Source organism: Poecile atricapillus, chromosome Z (assembly GCF_030490865.1).
Source record: "Poecile atricapillus isolate bPoeAtr1 chromosome Z, bPoeAtr1.hap1, whole genome shotgun sequence".
In the NCBI taxonomy this organism is placed as follows: Eukaryota; Metazoa; Chordata; class Aves; order Passeriformes; family Paridae; genus Poecile; species Poecile atricapillus.
In genome coordinates this window covers 49,580,186-49,596,936 of record NC_081289.1, presented here as the reverse complement: position 1 = coordinate 49,596,936, position 16,751 = coordinate 49,580,186, and the positions used below count along the sequence as shown (strand labels likewise).

The following is a 16,751-nucleotide window of genomic DNA, read 5'->3' as shown; positions in this document are numbered from 1 at the left end:
ACATAGAAAACCTTGTCTAGACACTCAGTGTATCTCATTTTTATTTAATATGATGTATATCTGATATTGTTCAGATGAATTTTTTCTTCTCCCTGACTCCTTTAAAAAGCGGAAGAGGTGAAAAAAATGGACAATATTTCATAAAAATTTTAATCTCTGGTTCTATAGACAGATATCAAGCCCTCTAGGAAAAAAGTAGAGGAGAGGAAAAGTGTACATTTGTGTTAGGTACTTATTGTAAGAAGTCCTCTGGGCTGTAATGATGTGAAACAATAATCTTTGGCTCTGCTTCTGACCTCTTAGATACATTGTTTTCTTTGTAAACTGCCTGTAGTTGCACCAGTGCAGTACTAAATTATAACTTTTCTTCCTATTTTTGAAAGACATCTTGGTTTGAAGTATAGTTGCTGTAACTTGTGCTGAGTTCAGAAACATGAAATTTGTCACAAAGTAAACTTTATTTTACAGCTGTGAGAAATAATTTTCCTTGCACTTTTATGCTGATTTGATACTTCATCAAAAAACAGTGTTTTGGTATTTTTGCAAGGTTTTGGAAAAGATATGGTAAATTCTGATGTAAGTACTGTTAGAGGAATAAATGTTTTAAGAATATTAAAGAGTAGGATTTTTCCAGTTCTATAATTTTCAAATATATTCACAGCCAAGTTTATATGTGAACCACTGAAATATTAAAAAGTTAAAACAACATTTATCTGCTTTGTGGTGTGAAAATGAACAATTACTCTTCAAGCTGTTGTGATGCATAGGGATATTTGGAGGAGACATTGCCCTGCAGCAACTGCAGCCATAGTATTTTTTTGTCAGAAATTAAGATTGGTGGGAAAGATACATAACTGCTAGTGCACAATTGAAAAAAATGGCTAGAAAGAGGGCAGTTTCAATGCCAGGAACAGAGCAAGAAGATTGATAAATTGTATTTAAATCAAATAGAAAAGGCTAGAAAAAATATTTTGTTTCAAATCTCTTTCCCTTGACTGCCTTCTTTCTTTCCTTACCATAAATTGTTCTTCTGTCCTTTGCCATCTTTTCTCCCCATGTTTCATTTCTTCTTCTTTATTTTTCTGCAACTGGTTAATAATCCCCTTTCTTTCCAGTTGCCTATAAGGAAACAGCATCTGATTACCAAATTGTAATGGTTCAATACAACACCTCCCACATAAATGATGGGTAGCAACAGCCACAGTAAAATAATTCTTACCAGACAGCGAATGTTGAACAGTCTGTCATGTCTGAACTCTTAAATTTAATTTGATAGTGTCGTGAGGATTGTATGACTGGGTATTACAAAGTGGTGTTTGTTGAGTGAGGGTCAGGAGAGGATGAGAAGAACCTCTGCTCTGAGACCTTGCTAGATCACCACATACTTACGGGCTTGCTGTACCATTTGCTATCTGAATGCAGTGTAAAGATGGACCAGGTTCCCAATGAGAGTATACTTGGCATTGTCTGAGCTGGATTGCTTGCCGCCTCCCTTCTGTGGTTTGGAGAGACACAGTTCCATGGATTATGCATCAAATGTGTGTTTTGTTTGGCAGGACGAATGGGAGCTGGAGAAAAGAAAAATGCCTGCAATGTACAATATAGACGTCCCTTTGGCTGTGCAGTCCTCAGTATTGCAGATTTGCTGGCAGGAGATTCAAAGGATGACCTTGTCTTAAAAGTCTACATGTAAGAAATTATTTTTTCTTAATTTTTGAATGTACCTTAAAGTAATTTTGCATTAGAATCAGTGGTGTTAAATACAGTATGAATAAATAGCTCTAGCTCCTTTCTTTACTAAAACCGCACAGTTGCTGGGTTTTTTGGCTTTTTTTTTATAATAGTGTAGAAATTTTGGCTAGTTCTACAGGTGTGTTTATAAAGTAGGATAATATTAAAGGCTACATCCTTTTAGGTATTTGTGTATGTGTCAGTATTTTTCACATTATTCTGGAACTCTCTTATTCTGGCAACATAAAGTGCTTTTAGGACTTACTTAAGTGCCTTGTGCTGCCAAGGCATCTAGTGGAAGTACTTTGTAGCTACAGAAAAAAAATCAGGCAGAATATCTTTTTTGTGAAATAACGCAGCTATATAATTGGAATAACAAAAGTATAGAACGCAGTTAGCACTGGAGAATGAAAGATCAAAAGTAGGTTTAAAAATGAATGCTTGATTACTTGATTAGATAGTGGATTTTGGCTGATAGCAACTGGAAGAAAGTTCAATACTCTAATTGCAACTCAGTGCGTGTAATTTCCTGCTGATCTTGGACATTATAGTAAGAACTGTTTTGTGGAGTGTTCTAGTCTAACTACATATACCTTAGAATTGTCATATGTATGAGAAAGTTCTGCCCTTCCCAGTAGTAGCACTCAAATCTGGAAGGCATGGGTATCTTTCTTCTGTCTCCATCTGTGAGGAATGAGAGCTGCTGGAATCAGTGTTGCAGAAAAGCAGCTTAGTGTAACAGTGGACAGGTCAGCTGGCTCTCATTTATACTCCCAGAAAATTCAAGTCAGATAACTGTTCACTCTTGGTTAACAAATTGTTAAGTCTGGCTACCTATTATTATTTTTTTTTAAATTGCCTGTTTGTTTTAAGATAACAAAAACAGTGGAAGAAGAATTATCACTAGAAATCAGATTTAGTGCTAAGGCTAACTCAAGTCTAAACTTTGAAAAGTGATGATTAGTACATAGTCAGGTTTTCCTTAAGGAAAACCAGGTATTTTCTAAATGTATACTGAAATGTAATTTGCTCTTTCATTGACTACCTCCTGAAGATAGCAGCCTTTTTAAGTAACTTTGAAGTGTATAGCACAGACTTTTCTGTTTATTAAGACCAGCTCTGAGTCCTGTGTCTTCTTTGGAGTGTCACAGGATAGATTTCTGTGTGGGTTAGCCCTGAAGGATAGATCTATACAGAAACTAACTTGGTCATGGCTGAGTTCTTCTGCATAATTGTTCCTATCTTTCTCCTGTCCTTTGCCACACTAAGCAGTATTTCATGGTGCTTTTCTCAAATGGTAAAGGCACTCTTTCCATTCAGACAGGCAGTTTCATGGGGCTCTGCTAGCTCATATTGTGTTATTTGTTTCATGAGCTAAAGACGATTTATTTAGGGATGTGTTGTGAAGTTGGTCTGAAAATCTTATGTTCCCATTTCAGAATTAAGAAAGTTAAAATTTTTCTAGGTGCAACACAGAGAGTGACTGGTATCAGATCCATGAAAATATCATTAAAAAGCTGAATGCACGTTACAACTTGACAGGCTCCAATGCAGGTGAGTAATTTGCCACCTTTCTGTTTGCATTCTTAGGGCTTTCTTAGTGTTCAAATGAAGTAGCTCTATTGTAGAAAGACTAACATATATGAAAGAAACATTTTTGCACATAGAGAAAAATATTCAGATGAAAATGTACAATACTGCTGTTCATGTGCACTTTTAAAAAGGAAAAGTCACTAAATTTTCTTCAAGAAACTAAATAATATAAACTTTTATTCTGTGCTGTGGAGCTACAGTTTGCTGGAGTTCTGTTCAGTTCTGGAGCTGATCAAGTTATTGATCCAAATTGCTGGACATTTCTGCTTCGCATTTTCACCAGGAATATAGAATTTGCCATGGACGTTACTGTCATGCTTTAGGAGTGGTATTCCCTGGTTTAGTACTCAAGCTAAAAAGAAAACCATGAGACACTGTCCTGCCTTCTCTGGTGGGATATGCCAAAGAGATCTTGAGATGATCTAAAAACAATTTACTGGAAAGAGCAATGAGGTAAGAAAATGAAACTGAAAGAGCAGCAATATTACTAACAAAAGTGTACAAAAGAGGGTGATTCACATGGCAATGCTCACCGAGGGCCTGGGCAACAATCAACAGTGGTGGATGAGTTTCCGCTCCCTCTGGGCTCTCTCTAGACCTGAAACTCCTTCCTGGCAGCCAGAGTTCCTTACTTCTACAAGTAAGGAACGAACTTCCATGAGTAAGAGGCTCCAGACCTCACCCCTCGTGGCCAAAACCAGAACAATTATGTATTACACTTCAGAAAAAATGAATGTACAATCTGCATTCCTACTGCTAGTTTTGCATTCCAGCTCAGCAAGATGCAGACTCGTAGTTTAAGAACTTAATAATAGTTCTCCATGGTCAGCTGTATGTTACTGGAACTGTCTGAAATAAATTTGTGAGACTTTAGGAATGGGACACAACTGGCCTTTGTTATTATGACATGGTGGTTTGACTCACAGATGTTGAATTTGCATTTTTTTGTTTTCTTTTTTAGTATCAACTTGCTAAATTTTTCTGAGTTCTGTCTTTCAAAGGGAGGATCAAACTTGAAATGAAACCTGAAATGGAGGCTTATGAGTCTGTTGTCCCTTTATTCAAATGTTGGTTTTCCCCGTGAAATGTCAATCAGTTGAAATATGACCATAGAAAAATCTTATTTTTGAGATTCCAGTATATTGTATTTGTAATGCCTTTCATGTAGTAGACTTCATGCTTATTAAACTAACTATATTGTATATTGCAGGATTCTTTAACTTTATTTCAGGCATAATGTTTATCTTGAAAATATGTTTAACCATCTTTAGTGGATAACCAAGAAGCACATAAAAGCTCATTTATCAAGACTGAAGTTATATATTTAACGATTTCTAATTCAATTATTTTCTCATATAAAATCTAGCCACATATATAGATATATTTAAGGTTTAGAGTATCATGGATCTTATTGGAAAATAAGTATAAAAATCATGTACTGGAAATAGAAGGGCACATTTAATGTTTGGCTTCTTAAATATGTTAATCATATTCTTCAAGAAAAAACTTATTCTTGGTTGTTCTGACTGCCCATGCAATATGTGCTTACTCTGTGATACATTGCTAATCCTACTCTTCTCTCAATAAGAAATAAGAGTTCACAGTTAAATATGCAGTTCTTAGGAGACATTGGACAAATTTGAATACTCTTAATTACGTGAATGTTCAACATGAAAGATGTGGCACATTAATTTTTTGATGTGTTGGAGGAGGCTGGGAACTAAAGGTAGCAGATGGAAGATTGGTTACATTTTTTAAAGGATTGCTAGGGTAAGCGAGGAAAAGAGGGAAGAGCAGCGCAGAATTCCAGTAGTAGATGTAAAGGTTGGAGAGAGAAAGAAGAAGTGAGCAGTAATGCTGCTTCGAGTACTGAGCAAGTGAAAGATAAACTAGGGAAGGTTATTTATATCACACACATGAAATTCATTCTCCTGTGACTCCTTAGCAGCCTGAAAAAGCACTTGCAAGGTTTTAGCAATATGTTCAGATACTTCTGCTGACACCTCATGGAAAACATTGTTGTTACACTACTTTTTATTTTTCATTTGCTGTCTTTTTCTGTGATAGTGCTCTTTGGCTGGTTCTAAATCCTCATTAGCTTTGGCTGCCACCTTGTTGTTGTCAAAAAAGGGTAACACCTTGCATTACAGGAGACAGAGATATTTTCTCCCTGTTAGGAACTGTTGTAGGTATGAGCCAGATGTAGGAAAACTTGATTTTTTTGGTTTATATTACACTTGCCCTTTTCAAATCACCTTGAATACTTAGAAAAAACTTAGAAAGGAAGCACGGCAAAAACAACAGCAAAGATGTTTCAGACTATTGTCTGTTCTCCAAGCTTCTTCCCTCTTCACATTCCTGTGCAGTTTCTTTCAAGTTAGGAGATTTTACATGCTTTAGTTCCCACAAATTGTTGTGTCCCCCTGCTAAAATAGTTTATCAGTTAGTTCATAATATTCTTCAGGGGAAAAAAAATATTCCAGTTTTTGTGGCAATCTAAAAAGTAACTCAAAATGTACTTTGAGTGTCTTGCATGTAAAATGCATAGTGATGGACTATAGCATTTGTATTTTCCACTCGACCCCCCAGCACCAAAACCCCACTTTTTCTGCTTCAGCTCATGACAGTTCTTAAGTACAGAATCCTCTTGCATCTTATGCTCAGCTTGTAAGGATCAAATAAAGGCAAATGGCTGCCACTTGTTTCTAAAGCTCAGGAAGGAGCAGGGGATAGATGTTCCCTTTCCTTTTCTCAGTGGTGCAGGAATGGAAGGAAGGAAGGACGTAGTTTCCTGGATAATTTAATATCCTTTGCTGAAGTGGGAACTGGAATGTATTTTCTGTATGCATTTCCAATTTAACAGAGGGGAGTAGCAGGTACTGGATGCAATTCCCATTTACTACTGGTCTTTGCAGCCTGGTGTGAGGTATCATGTTACTGGAAAACACCTGTTTGCCTGGTATAAGAGATCAAATCAATATTGCAAAGGCCAAATTGTAAAATCTTTGCTGCATTTAGTAGCGTTGTTATTTCTTACATTGAGTTTCTGGTATTTGTGGAATGTCATTATTACACAAACCAGGTTTCAGTAACATCTGGAGCAGAGCTGGCTGTAAAATATATTTTTTGTAGAATATATTTTCCTTAGTATTAGAAGCTGGTTACTTTGTTTTAAAATGCAAAAAGCAGTGGAGAAACTAATATTCCTGTATAGACTTCACACTTAATTGCATCAATTTTATAATGAAAATAGCACATTTCTATTTTTGTATCTGTAGAACCAGGGATCTGATTTGGAAAAGGATTTTCAGTCAGTCTTGCATGTCCCAGATGAGCGTGCTAATTGCTTGGCTTCTCCAGCTTCCCTGCAGCAACTCTTCAGCTTTGTACATGATCTGAAAATATTCATGATACCATGGGGAAAGTGGAAGTGGCTCTAAAGCCTTCTGAGTAGTGCATAATTTTCTTAAGTGTGATCTATATTTCTGTCCTCTTACCAAATCCTCCAGAGGAGAGATTTAAGGGTGGATCTCATGATATATATGAATGTTGTCCCCAGTGAGTTACCTGATAAAAATCGTATTTAAATATTGATGAATTGCACTACAAAATTCTTTTTCTTCACATTCCTATTAAAAGAAAGACTGAATGAATTACCTTTAAGGGGATGGAAGACATTCTGGTTTGCTCTGCTTTTCCCTTTAGGCTCCTAATGGTGTCAAGTGTAAGCTTTTCTGTAAATGCCAATTAGGATTTCCTTATAACAAGTCTTGGACAGTTGCATGTGCCTGATGCAGTAATTCTTGGGAGCTGAGAAAGGGATACATGTGCTTTTCAGCAGTGGCAGCAAAGGAGGTAAAAATCCTTTCATGTCCTATAGAGATTAAATTACTGATGTAAGAAATTATAAACACATGTATGTGCTCTGCAGCTTTGAACTCGTGTGGAATCCATGGAAATAACTAACGTAGTGGGAAAGTCTTTCCCTGTACCATTATCTTGGAATGTTCTGATGAACTAGACAAGAGTGATATAACCTAATTACATTTTTACTGAATGCAATGTGGTGTATTCCGTGGTAGCAATGTCAAACTTTGCAACACTGGAAAGGCTGTTAATCTTACATTAATTTATGTAAGTGCTTGAAACTAGAATGCACTGATTGAAGCACGGAGGACTTGAAGCCCGTGTGTTGACAGATGTTTGCTATCAATACCATAATGAGAAAAGACAATCTGTCATCTTAAGGAGGAAAGTTACCTATCAGATCATACAGTAAGTTAGGCTGGAAGGGTCCTCAGGAAGTTGTGCGGTCCATCACCAGTAGAAGGAGGAACGCTACCTCAAAGCGAGGTCGAACTTATTTAGAGTTCAGTGAGGTTGCTCATTCAAAGGCAAATAATTTTAATTTTAATTAAACCAATCTGAAACAAGTTTCACAGAACATTCTTTGGTTTAGGGAACTATTGTTACCTCATGTGTGGGATATTTTCTCTGCAGTATACCTGTCAGTTGCCACTAAATCTCAGTTTGGCTCAGTGGTTGTATTAGGCTTGGTCAGAAAAGAAATGAAGTAGACCAGCCCTCTGCATGAACTCATCTGACAAGATGTAAGTTCTGGGACAAGTATGACAATGGAAACAGTTGGTTAGAAAAAGTGATATGTGCTTTGAGGCCTTCTCATGCCTAATTTACCTGCATTGAGCAGTCCCTTGGCACTCTGATGATATCATTTCTCCATGGTTACTGTCAAACACTGAGAAATTTAAAGGAACGTATACTTTGTCTGTTCGATTTCCTATTTCACAAAAAGTAAGTTTTGGCTTACAAATTCCTTGATTTGGGGCAGCAAGCATGTCAGAGTCATTATTTACCTTGCAGGGGAGAAACTGCAGAGGCCCCTTAATCAAGGAGTGTCATTTTTTCACACTTGTGGAGTGAAAAGCTATGAGAGATCAAATGCAGCGGGGAATTGGTAGCTCAGTATAAGTTTACAATATTTCTAGGAATAGAGCTGTGGTAACTTAAAGTATTTTCTAGCTGCCAGAAGTAATGTGACTGTGTTTGTATGACACTATGCTGGCAGTTCACACTCAGGGTTGTTGCAAGGGGAACTTTTTCCCCACGAATCAGCACAAGAAATCTCAGATGGGAAACTAAATGTGCATTCCCTGCTAGAAACAGCTATGAGTTATAGCCAAAAAGAAAGCATAGGCTTACAGTGGTGAACTGACTGGAGAATGACTGGGAAACAACGAGGAGGAATGATAGCAGGAGCAGTAACATGAACTTCACAGACAAGGTAAAACAGAATTAGGTACATAACTTTTAGGTAACTCCTGGGCATATAATTAATCACAGAAAAGATTTCTGATGTTTGTATTATATCAGCAAGGTTCACAGGTGTCTGCATCGCTTTGAAATATATTTTTTATCTTCACATCACTAACATTTAAACAGCAAGTGCATTTCCTTAGCTACTATAGTTCTAGGACAATTTATAAATCTGTCATTTTTAATCTTTGTTTTGTGACAAGAAGATTATGTGTATTCCAGTTTGATGTGTTTAAGAATTAGTCGTTACCGAAGGCTGCTCTTTGAAATACATTTAAAAAAAGAACACTGCTCTTATGTGCTTCACTAAGTATACAAGACATTCTTTTTTGCTCTCAAGAAATTCTAAAGCCAAAAGATTACACATATAAAGAATTTTGCACATAAGGTGTTGTTCCAAGATCATTTGGCCATGAAGAGATAAGGGTGTAATAGAGTTAAATTCATGTTGTTCTCTTCAGTGTTGCTAAAATATTTGTTTTTAGAGAAGAATGAAAAATGTGCTGTTGTGATACTTACTGTCAGAGAGATTTTCTATTCAGTAGGAACTATGATTTGTTGTTCAAGTCAGTATTGCAATAATAGAATCATAGAGTCATTTAGGCTGGAAAAGATCTTTAAGATTGTGGAGTCCCACTGTTAACCCAGCACTGACTGGCCAGTGGATCTTTAAAATATCTCCAGGGATAGTTACCCAAGCACTTCTCTGGGCAGCCTTTTCCAGTGCAGAACTTGAGAGCAGAGATGGACCCCACCTCACTGCAACCTCCTTTCTTATCGTTGTAGAGAGTGATAAGGTCTCTCCTTAGCTGCCTTTCCTCCAGATTAAACAACCCCAGCTCCCTCAGCTGCTTCTCATAAAAATTGTGCTCCAGACCCTTCGCCAGCTCTGTTGCCCTTCTCTGGACAGGCTCCAGCACCTCAGTTTCCTTGCCGTAGTGAAGAGCCCAAAACTGAATCCAGGATTTGAAGTGTGGCCTTGCCAATTTTGAGGACAGGGGAGCAATCACTGTCCTGGTCCTGCTGGACATACTATTGCTATATGTGATTCAAGTGGCACTCAAACACAGAAATTCCTAGCTAAGGCTGCATAATAACAATAGCTGGTTCATATTTCTATCTTGGAGTTGCGTTATGTTTTTGTAAGCCTTTTCCAAAAATTTATTCTACTTGTTGGCTTTCTTCATTTTATCTACTGAAAGAATAAAAAGTCCTAACATTTTCAAGTAATGAATTATAGAACATTATAGAACACATACTTTTTAAAAAACTTTTAAATTTTAACTTTTGAATTTTAACTTCTTCAAAGAATATAGTCACAAGTTTTTTACAATTGTTACTGTGTTCTTATGTTGGGGGGGATTTGATTTTTAACATTTTGTACAGGTACCTATTAAACATCTGTTTCCTTTGAAATAAGACACATAATTGGAATGCAAATAGCTAAATTTCTAATAAAATTCTGTTTGCATGAAGAGCTGCACTTCATGAAGGAGAAAATAACAAGTGTTTTCTTGGAACCTTTTGTCTGTTATTTGCATTAGAAGCAATATAACCCACTTACAATTTCAGAATTATGTATTTTGCACAGAATTATGTATTCTAGCTAACCATCCAATTTGTAAAAACGTAATTTAAAAAAATTTTGTGCCAGATGGTGCACCTTTGCAATATAACATTGTAGTGTGTGAATAGGTGCTAACATGCCCAGTGAGTTGTTAATAGCAAAGGGCAGCAGTGGGCCTGCTAAGGCAAGAACTGGAGACATTATTTCCGAAATCTTTATTGTCTTTATGTGGTAGACTAGATGCTTATAATAATAATTTAGTCTTTTGGTCCTTTATTCTTCATCCCATGGTAAGTCTGGCAAGAAATACTTGAGCTTATATTATCTACCCTGTAAAGAAATTCCAAGTCAGTTTTTCTATGACATGTCATTTGCATTTAAGTGTTTCTGTTCTATTTGAAGAAGAAAAACATCCCTACCTTATACACTTGAGGGCATTTTTGACAGAAGTCTTGGGTACAGGAGCTCCAAGATAGCTGTCAAAATGTTACAATGACATTCATGTATTCTTTTTCTACTGAGCTAAACCCCAGAATTTAAAGCTGAGAAAAAGAGGAGTTTGGAGTTTCCTTTGATAATTCAATTCAATCAGAATGAAGTCTTCAAAAAGGCCATCAAGGACAGAATCCACCTCTCCTTTTTTACCTCTCTATTCCCAGACCATAATTTGTGGGATTTTCTACATAGAGTTTAGTGTGGCCAAGATTTATACAACTGTTTGTTCCAGATCACATTTTATTAGTAAACCATTTGTTTGTGCAAATCTACTGGTTTTACCTTTCTCTTTTTACCTTTGTTCTTAAAACACTACTGGAAATGTGAACACCTGTAAACCCTCAGAATGCTTTTAACACCTTTAGGCAGCTTTATTTGGACAGATGCCTTATTTTATTACCTTTCTAAAAATGCAAACAGTGCTGGATAACATTCTGTCCAAGGTTTGTTTTTTTTTCTTCTATCAGTCTCCTGAGCAGCTGCTAGGCATTTTCTTCTTAATATGATCTAGGATTCTCTGCTGGCAGTAGATAGAAGCTGAATGTAAATTCTTTCCCCTCCCCCCAGCAGCTCAAATGCAAATAAAGGCTCTATAAGCATAATGAACAGATGCCTTTTGTCATAACTAAGTGCAGAAATCAATAATGCAGTACAAAAGCTGTTTGAAGGTAAAATGACAAATCTAACAAAAATCTGGGATGCTTATTCAGCAGCTTCACAAATTTCTGCATTCTCTTTCATCTGGATGATAAAAATAATCTGTCTTGGGTTGAAATTTAGTACAAGTTAATAGTAAGAAATTTCATGTGCTTGCAAAAGAAATAAAAGCATACCTATTTGCAGTTCCTTACAGAGTATTGTAGTAGTGGTTTCAAAACTGGGGTAAATAAAGAATAATAGCTAACACAAGAGGTTTTAATTACCACTGGGGAGGTAATTGAAGTTTTTTTTCTGAGGGGACAAAGCTAGACTACATACGTTATTAAAGAAAATGTGCCAGTCCTTCTGAGACTGGATAATAATTTTCGTTGTTATGTTTTAGCTCCTAATGTTCTAGAAATGGAAAATGCATAGTTGTGAAGTTTTTGATGGCTCCCAGGTGTCATAGGTGGTGTAGTGGTCCTTTCAACCACAGTCAGATGCAGTGTACGATGGGATGTTGCAGATTTCTATTTTGTTTTGTCTCTGAACAGCTGTCCCATCACAAAATGTTCTGTTTTTTGTTTAAAGCTAATAATTTTGCTGTGTGCAGTCCCCCTGCTGTTGGCAGAGATGCAACCCACTGGATCAGGTTGCTCAGAGCCCAGTTTAACATGGACACTTTCAGGAATTGGACATCTGCAATTTCTCCTGGCATCTTTTTTCAGTGGCTCACCACATTCACCATAAGGAATTTCTTCCTAACATCTAACTCTCCTCTCTTTTAATTGAAGGGTGATGTGTTTCAACTTGTGAGTTTCTCTTCAATGTACTTTGTCTTGCAATGTGTGTGAGGGAGTCCCTTTTAAGCTGAGTCTGCACCCTTCTGAAAATCTGAATGTGATGTGTCATTACGTTTTAAATTATGTTAGTTAATGCTTATTGATATTCTGGTAGCTCAATTTATAATAAGCACACAAATTTTAGGCCCTTGTAAAATGTGAATTATTATATCTTTTTAAAGTACCTGTTCCCCATTATTTTTATTATATTTGAATGGTTTCTCAGTCATGATGGGTGTCTACTTTCTTTAGTGAGTGTACTGCATTTTTATAAAACTGTTAACATGGGATTGCTGTGGCTTGCAGCTGGCCACAGGCTTTGTGTTCAGCTGACAACAAGGTCCTCTTTACCTATCTGGCTTTGGCTGGCTGGACTTGTCCCACCCTGCCTGGAGATTTCTTCTGACTTGTAAAAGCATATATCTAATGACAGAATAATACATTTTATCTGCCTTATTATAGCTCTTGCTTAATTTTGTGCAGTTGTGTGGTGTAACCCACCCTGGTATGTATGCTTTGTATTTAACAAATAGCTACAACATGTAGTTACTCAGTGTAGAGTTAACTATCTATAACCCCAGACTAAAATGGAACACAGAAGAGTAAGGACATGTCACCACAACTGAGGCCTTGAAAGGACTGGTATAGGATGGTACTAGAGGCCTGTGAACAGCTCACCAGTGGCCAATTATTGGTTATCAATTAGTGTGATCTCGGGAGCAGAATGAAACCAGTTCCAGGGGAAACCCTTTCATAAACAGTATGTTCCTTTTGCCCATCTCAGCATCCTGAATGTGACAAATCACTGGGAATTCAGACAACCTGTTCTGTAACGTGGGTATCACACCTCAGTAACAGTATGCCTCTTAGGATTTCTGTCCCTTATGGGTGACTTGCAAAATTAGTAGAGCTCTGACAGAGCAATCTGAATGCTCACCTGGGAATTGTTTTTTCACTGATTATGTAAAGTCTGTGTGCTCCCAACTTTAGCATTTTTACCAGATTTATCTGTTCCCTTCTTGTCAATTCCTTGATGTATGGCAACTAGGTCCTCAGTGGCAAAACTGTTGACTTGAAGACTTGATTTTTGGCAGTCCATCAGATTGCCTTCTCTATGCATCCTTGCTTTGTTTCCATTCTGGCTGACTTCCACTTTTTCCCATTTACTGGCGTCCTTAGACCACATGATATTTTTAAGTAACTTTGCTTATCATGAATAACACAGTATTCTTCATTTTTCTGAAAAGCTGGGAATTGCATGTGATTTATATTCCAAAGATGTATTTAAACTATAGGTAAAATGGCTAACCTGTGTTTCAAGTGTGTTTGCTGAGACATTTCTTGATATGCTTTTGGATGTATAAAGATGTATTTTCTAACAACAAATGCCATGAAATACAGAGCTCTATATCTTTCTTGCCTTGCATGAGAAAGTACTTCAAATCCTTGACAGATAGCTTTTTTTCTCAAGTTAAAACTGTTTAGCCATTGATGAGGGTTTTTTGACATCTGATTTTAGAGTTAAATAAAATTTTTCAAGGAAATCTGTGAAATTTGTACTGAGAGAAAATTGGATTTGGAGTTTTCAACCTTTGTTTAGAAAACACAATAACTTTACACCAGGCAGTGTACAATATCTGATTAATGCTATTGTGGTAGATGCGATCTGTAACAATAGCAAGTGGATTTTTCAGGTTTCCAAGGAAACAGTGCAATAGGGGCATATGAGGGCATGATTATACATGTATATGTATAACAATTTCTTAAAATATAAAAGCAGCAAGATTGGGGGTGGGCTAAATATCCATATTTATAAGGGAGCTATACCCAGCCTAGCTTGTCCCATACAGCAATGAAAAACCTTTCACCTGCCCTGACAGAGCCTGAATTTTGACTGTATGACTTTGTACCAAGATTCTGTACCCTCAGCTAGCCACAGTGCGGGTTATTTTCTCACCTGCCTAAATAATAATTGTCACTACTTCCTAAAGGTTGTTCACTGTATAACCATGGAACAAATTCCCCTACAAAAAATAATTAATATCCATGGCATTAAATACAGTCCTTAAAATAGAAAAGGCTTCGCTGAATGCTTTTCCTTGTAAGATTTGTTTATGTACTCGGTTGGAGATGTGTAGGCGAGCTATTTTTCATGAGAAGGAAAGTTTGGTCAGAGTATCACATTCTCTAGAGTTGCCAAAATAAGAAAACGTAAGTGTAGGTAAGAGGAAAAATATAAAAGTTGTCATGGTAATTAGATATCTGATCTGCAGGAGCCTGGACTGGCAGTACATAGTACAGAGTTTTGAGCCCTGATTTTAGGAACTGCCAGACTTCAAGTAAATTTATTCAGTTAAATAGTAACATGGTTGTAGGGAAAATTTCTTTCAAAGCCAAAAGGACTGATGACCTTGTTGTTCAGTCTGTGTTGCACGTGTTATTTGCTTCAGCTTAATCTCAAATTCGTTATGACTCTTCTTCTGAGTTGTCTGTTTATCTCCAGTTGTTGACTGTATACAAAGAGTCTGCTTTTATCTTCTCCTTGATCTGTATGTTGACACGTGATGTGCTGTAGTAACGCTGAAGGTCAGGCAAGATTAATCTTTACAAGCTGTATCATTCTGACACTTGCCTCAGTGATTATATTTGATATAAGCAAAAGGCATGCCTGTTGCTTTTGTTAATCTCCACTGTAATGAAGTATGCTCTTCGCAATATTTTTGTGTACTGCAGGTGTAGTAGAAGAAGCTATGCTTCTTTGGTTCTAGAAGAATAAAAATTGGAAAATTATTATATGGCCACCCTTGCATTTTGCATGTCTTCTAGCAAACTTAGAAAGAGTGTGACTGATTAAATCTGACGAATGTTGAAAAAAAAAGTTTTAATTTCAGTCATTAGGAAATTACTGTTCCTAAGAATACCGATTATCCTATATGAGCTTACTAAATTTTTTTTCTTCAGATTTTGGATTAATAAATTGTATAACTTTATATCAGGTGACATAAAGTGATACACTATAATGAGACTTCTGTGTTTCACCCATAGCTCAGGACCATTGTATGACCACTTTTTCTTGCATGTCAATAAAGACAGGAATGTGTTGAAGGAAGTGAAAAATTGAAATGGTAGCAAATACTCAGATGGAAATTTCTCCAAATTGACCTCTTTCTAGCTCTCTTTTTAGTTAAAACATTAGTCTCTCCCTACTGAGATAATTTTCATACATGTCATTGTTGTTCAATTACACATCAGTAATAATTTGCTGATGCTTTTTCATGGGTAGTTGTTTTCAAGTCTTTACTGATTTTTGGATGTTGATTCCCTTCACAAATATACTTACTTAAAAATTGAAGTGGGTTGACTTGTTATTGCTAAACTTCCCCTGAATATCTGTCCTCCAGAATGCATATGTACTTGCAAATATATAAAATTTTTAAGAAATACTGATAATAATCTGTTTGAATGTCTAATTTTTCATTGTTTTGCTCTTTATTTTCAGGTCTGGCAGTTTCTCTTCAGTTGCTTCATGGAGACATAGAACAAATTAGGAGGGAGTATACATCCAGATTTACCCATGGAGTATCTATAACAAGGAAATTAGGTTTTTCCAATATTATAATGCCGGGTAAGTTACAGAAAACTATCCTAATAAGCAATAAAAGAAAGAACTTAGGAGAATTACTTGATTTTCAGCTGATTTTCAAATGAATACTGTATTCTGAAACTTCTTAAACAGTTCCCAAGACTTTTAAGTTACCATTTTTTTAAAAAGATAGAAGATTGTGTCCCAGTGGCCCCTTTGCATTATACTGTATAGTTATTATGCCTGTGTTAAAAAGCATGTGGCCTTCTTTAAGAGATGGAACCTCACTTTATAGAAGTAAAGATGACTGAATGCAAGATTGCTGAGCTCTATGCAGGAAAAAAGATAACCAGCAGAACTTTTTGTTCATAGGAGATGTTACCTTTCTAAATAAAGACTCACAGAATTTTACTGGTACTGTACAGCTTCTGTTTTCATGAGGTTTGTGTCTCAAATACTGGAAATGACTGGAAATAGATAATAATATAGATGTAGGGACTTCACTTTGCTTATGTTATATGACAAAATATGCAAGTACTTAAAGTAGTGCTAAGGAAGGTGAAAAGTTGTGTCAGTGTGAATGAGAAGAAGCAAATGTAGGAAGAAGATCGTAGAACAGAATTTATAGCTTCATCCCTGAAATGAAAATTTTAATAAGTTCAGTGGGTTGTTGGAAATTAGGAAGAAAATGTCTCTTTAAAGGAAAAGCATACTTTCAAGCAGATCAGTTTGGCATGATTATGGTGTTATCTTGTTGCTGAGAAATGTTGCAGGGAGGAGCTCACATCTTCTTTTCAGCTGAGTCCACCCATGCAGTCTTGACTTTCTCAAATGTAAATCATCCTCATGACTTTCAGATTTTTAATAGAGACTATCTTCTTCCTATAAAGATTTGTCTTTGCATTCCTGTGAACCTAAATCAGAAGCAAACTAAGGTTCTGAGGCAAGAATAAATAAACTTTCATAC

General features: G+C 36.4%; 1 protein-coding gene across 1 annotated transcript in view; it reads left to right on the top strand.

The window, feature by feature from the left end:
* Nucleotides 1-16,751, top strand: part of LOC131573650 (dedicator of cytokinesis protein 4-like) — a 225,456-nt gene that overhangs the window by 113,294 nt on the left and 95,411 nt on the right. The window contains exons 11-13 of the mRNA XM_058827803.1: nt 1,557-1,689; nt 3,197-3,285; nt 15,701-15,826. Coding sequence (XP_058683786.1) covers nt 1,557-1,689; nt 3,197-3,285; nt 15,701-15,826 — 348 coding nt within the window. The remainder of the gene's footprint in view (nt 1-1,556; nt 1,690-3,196; nt 3,286-15,700; nt 15,827-16,751) is intronic.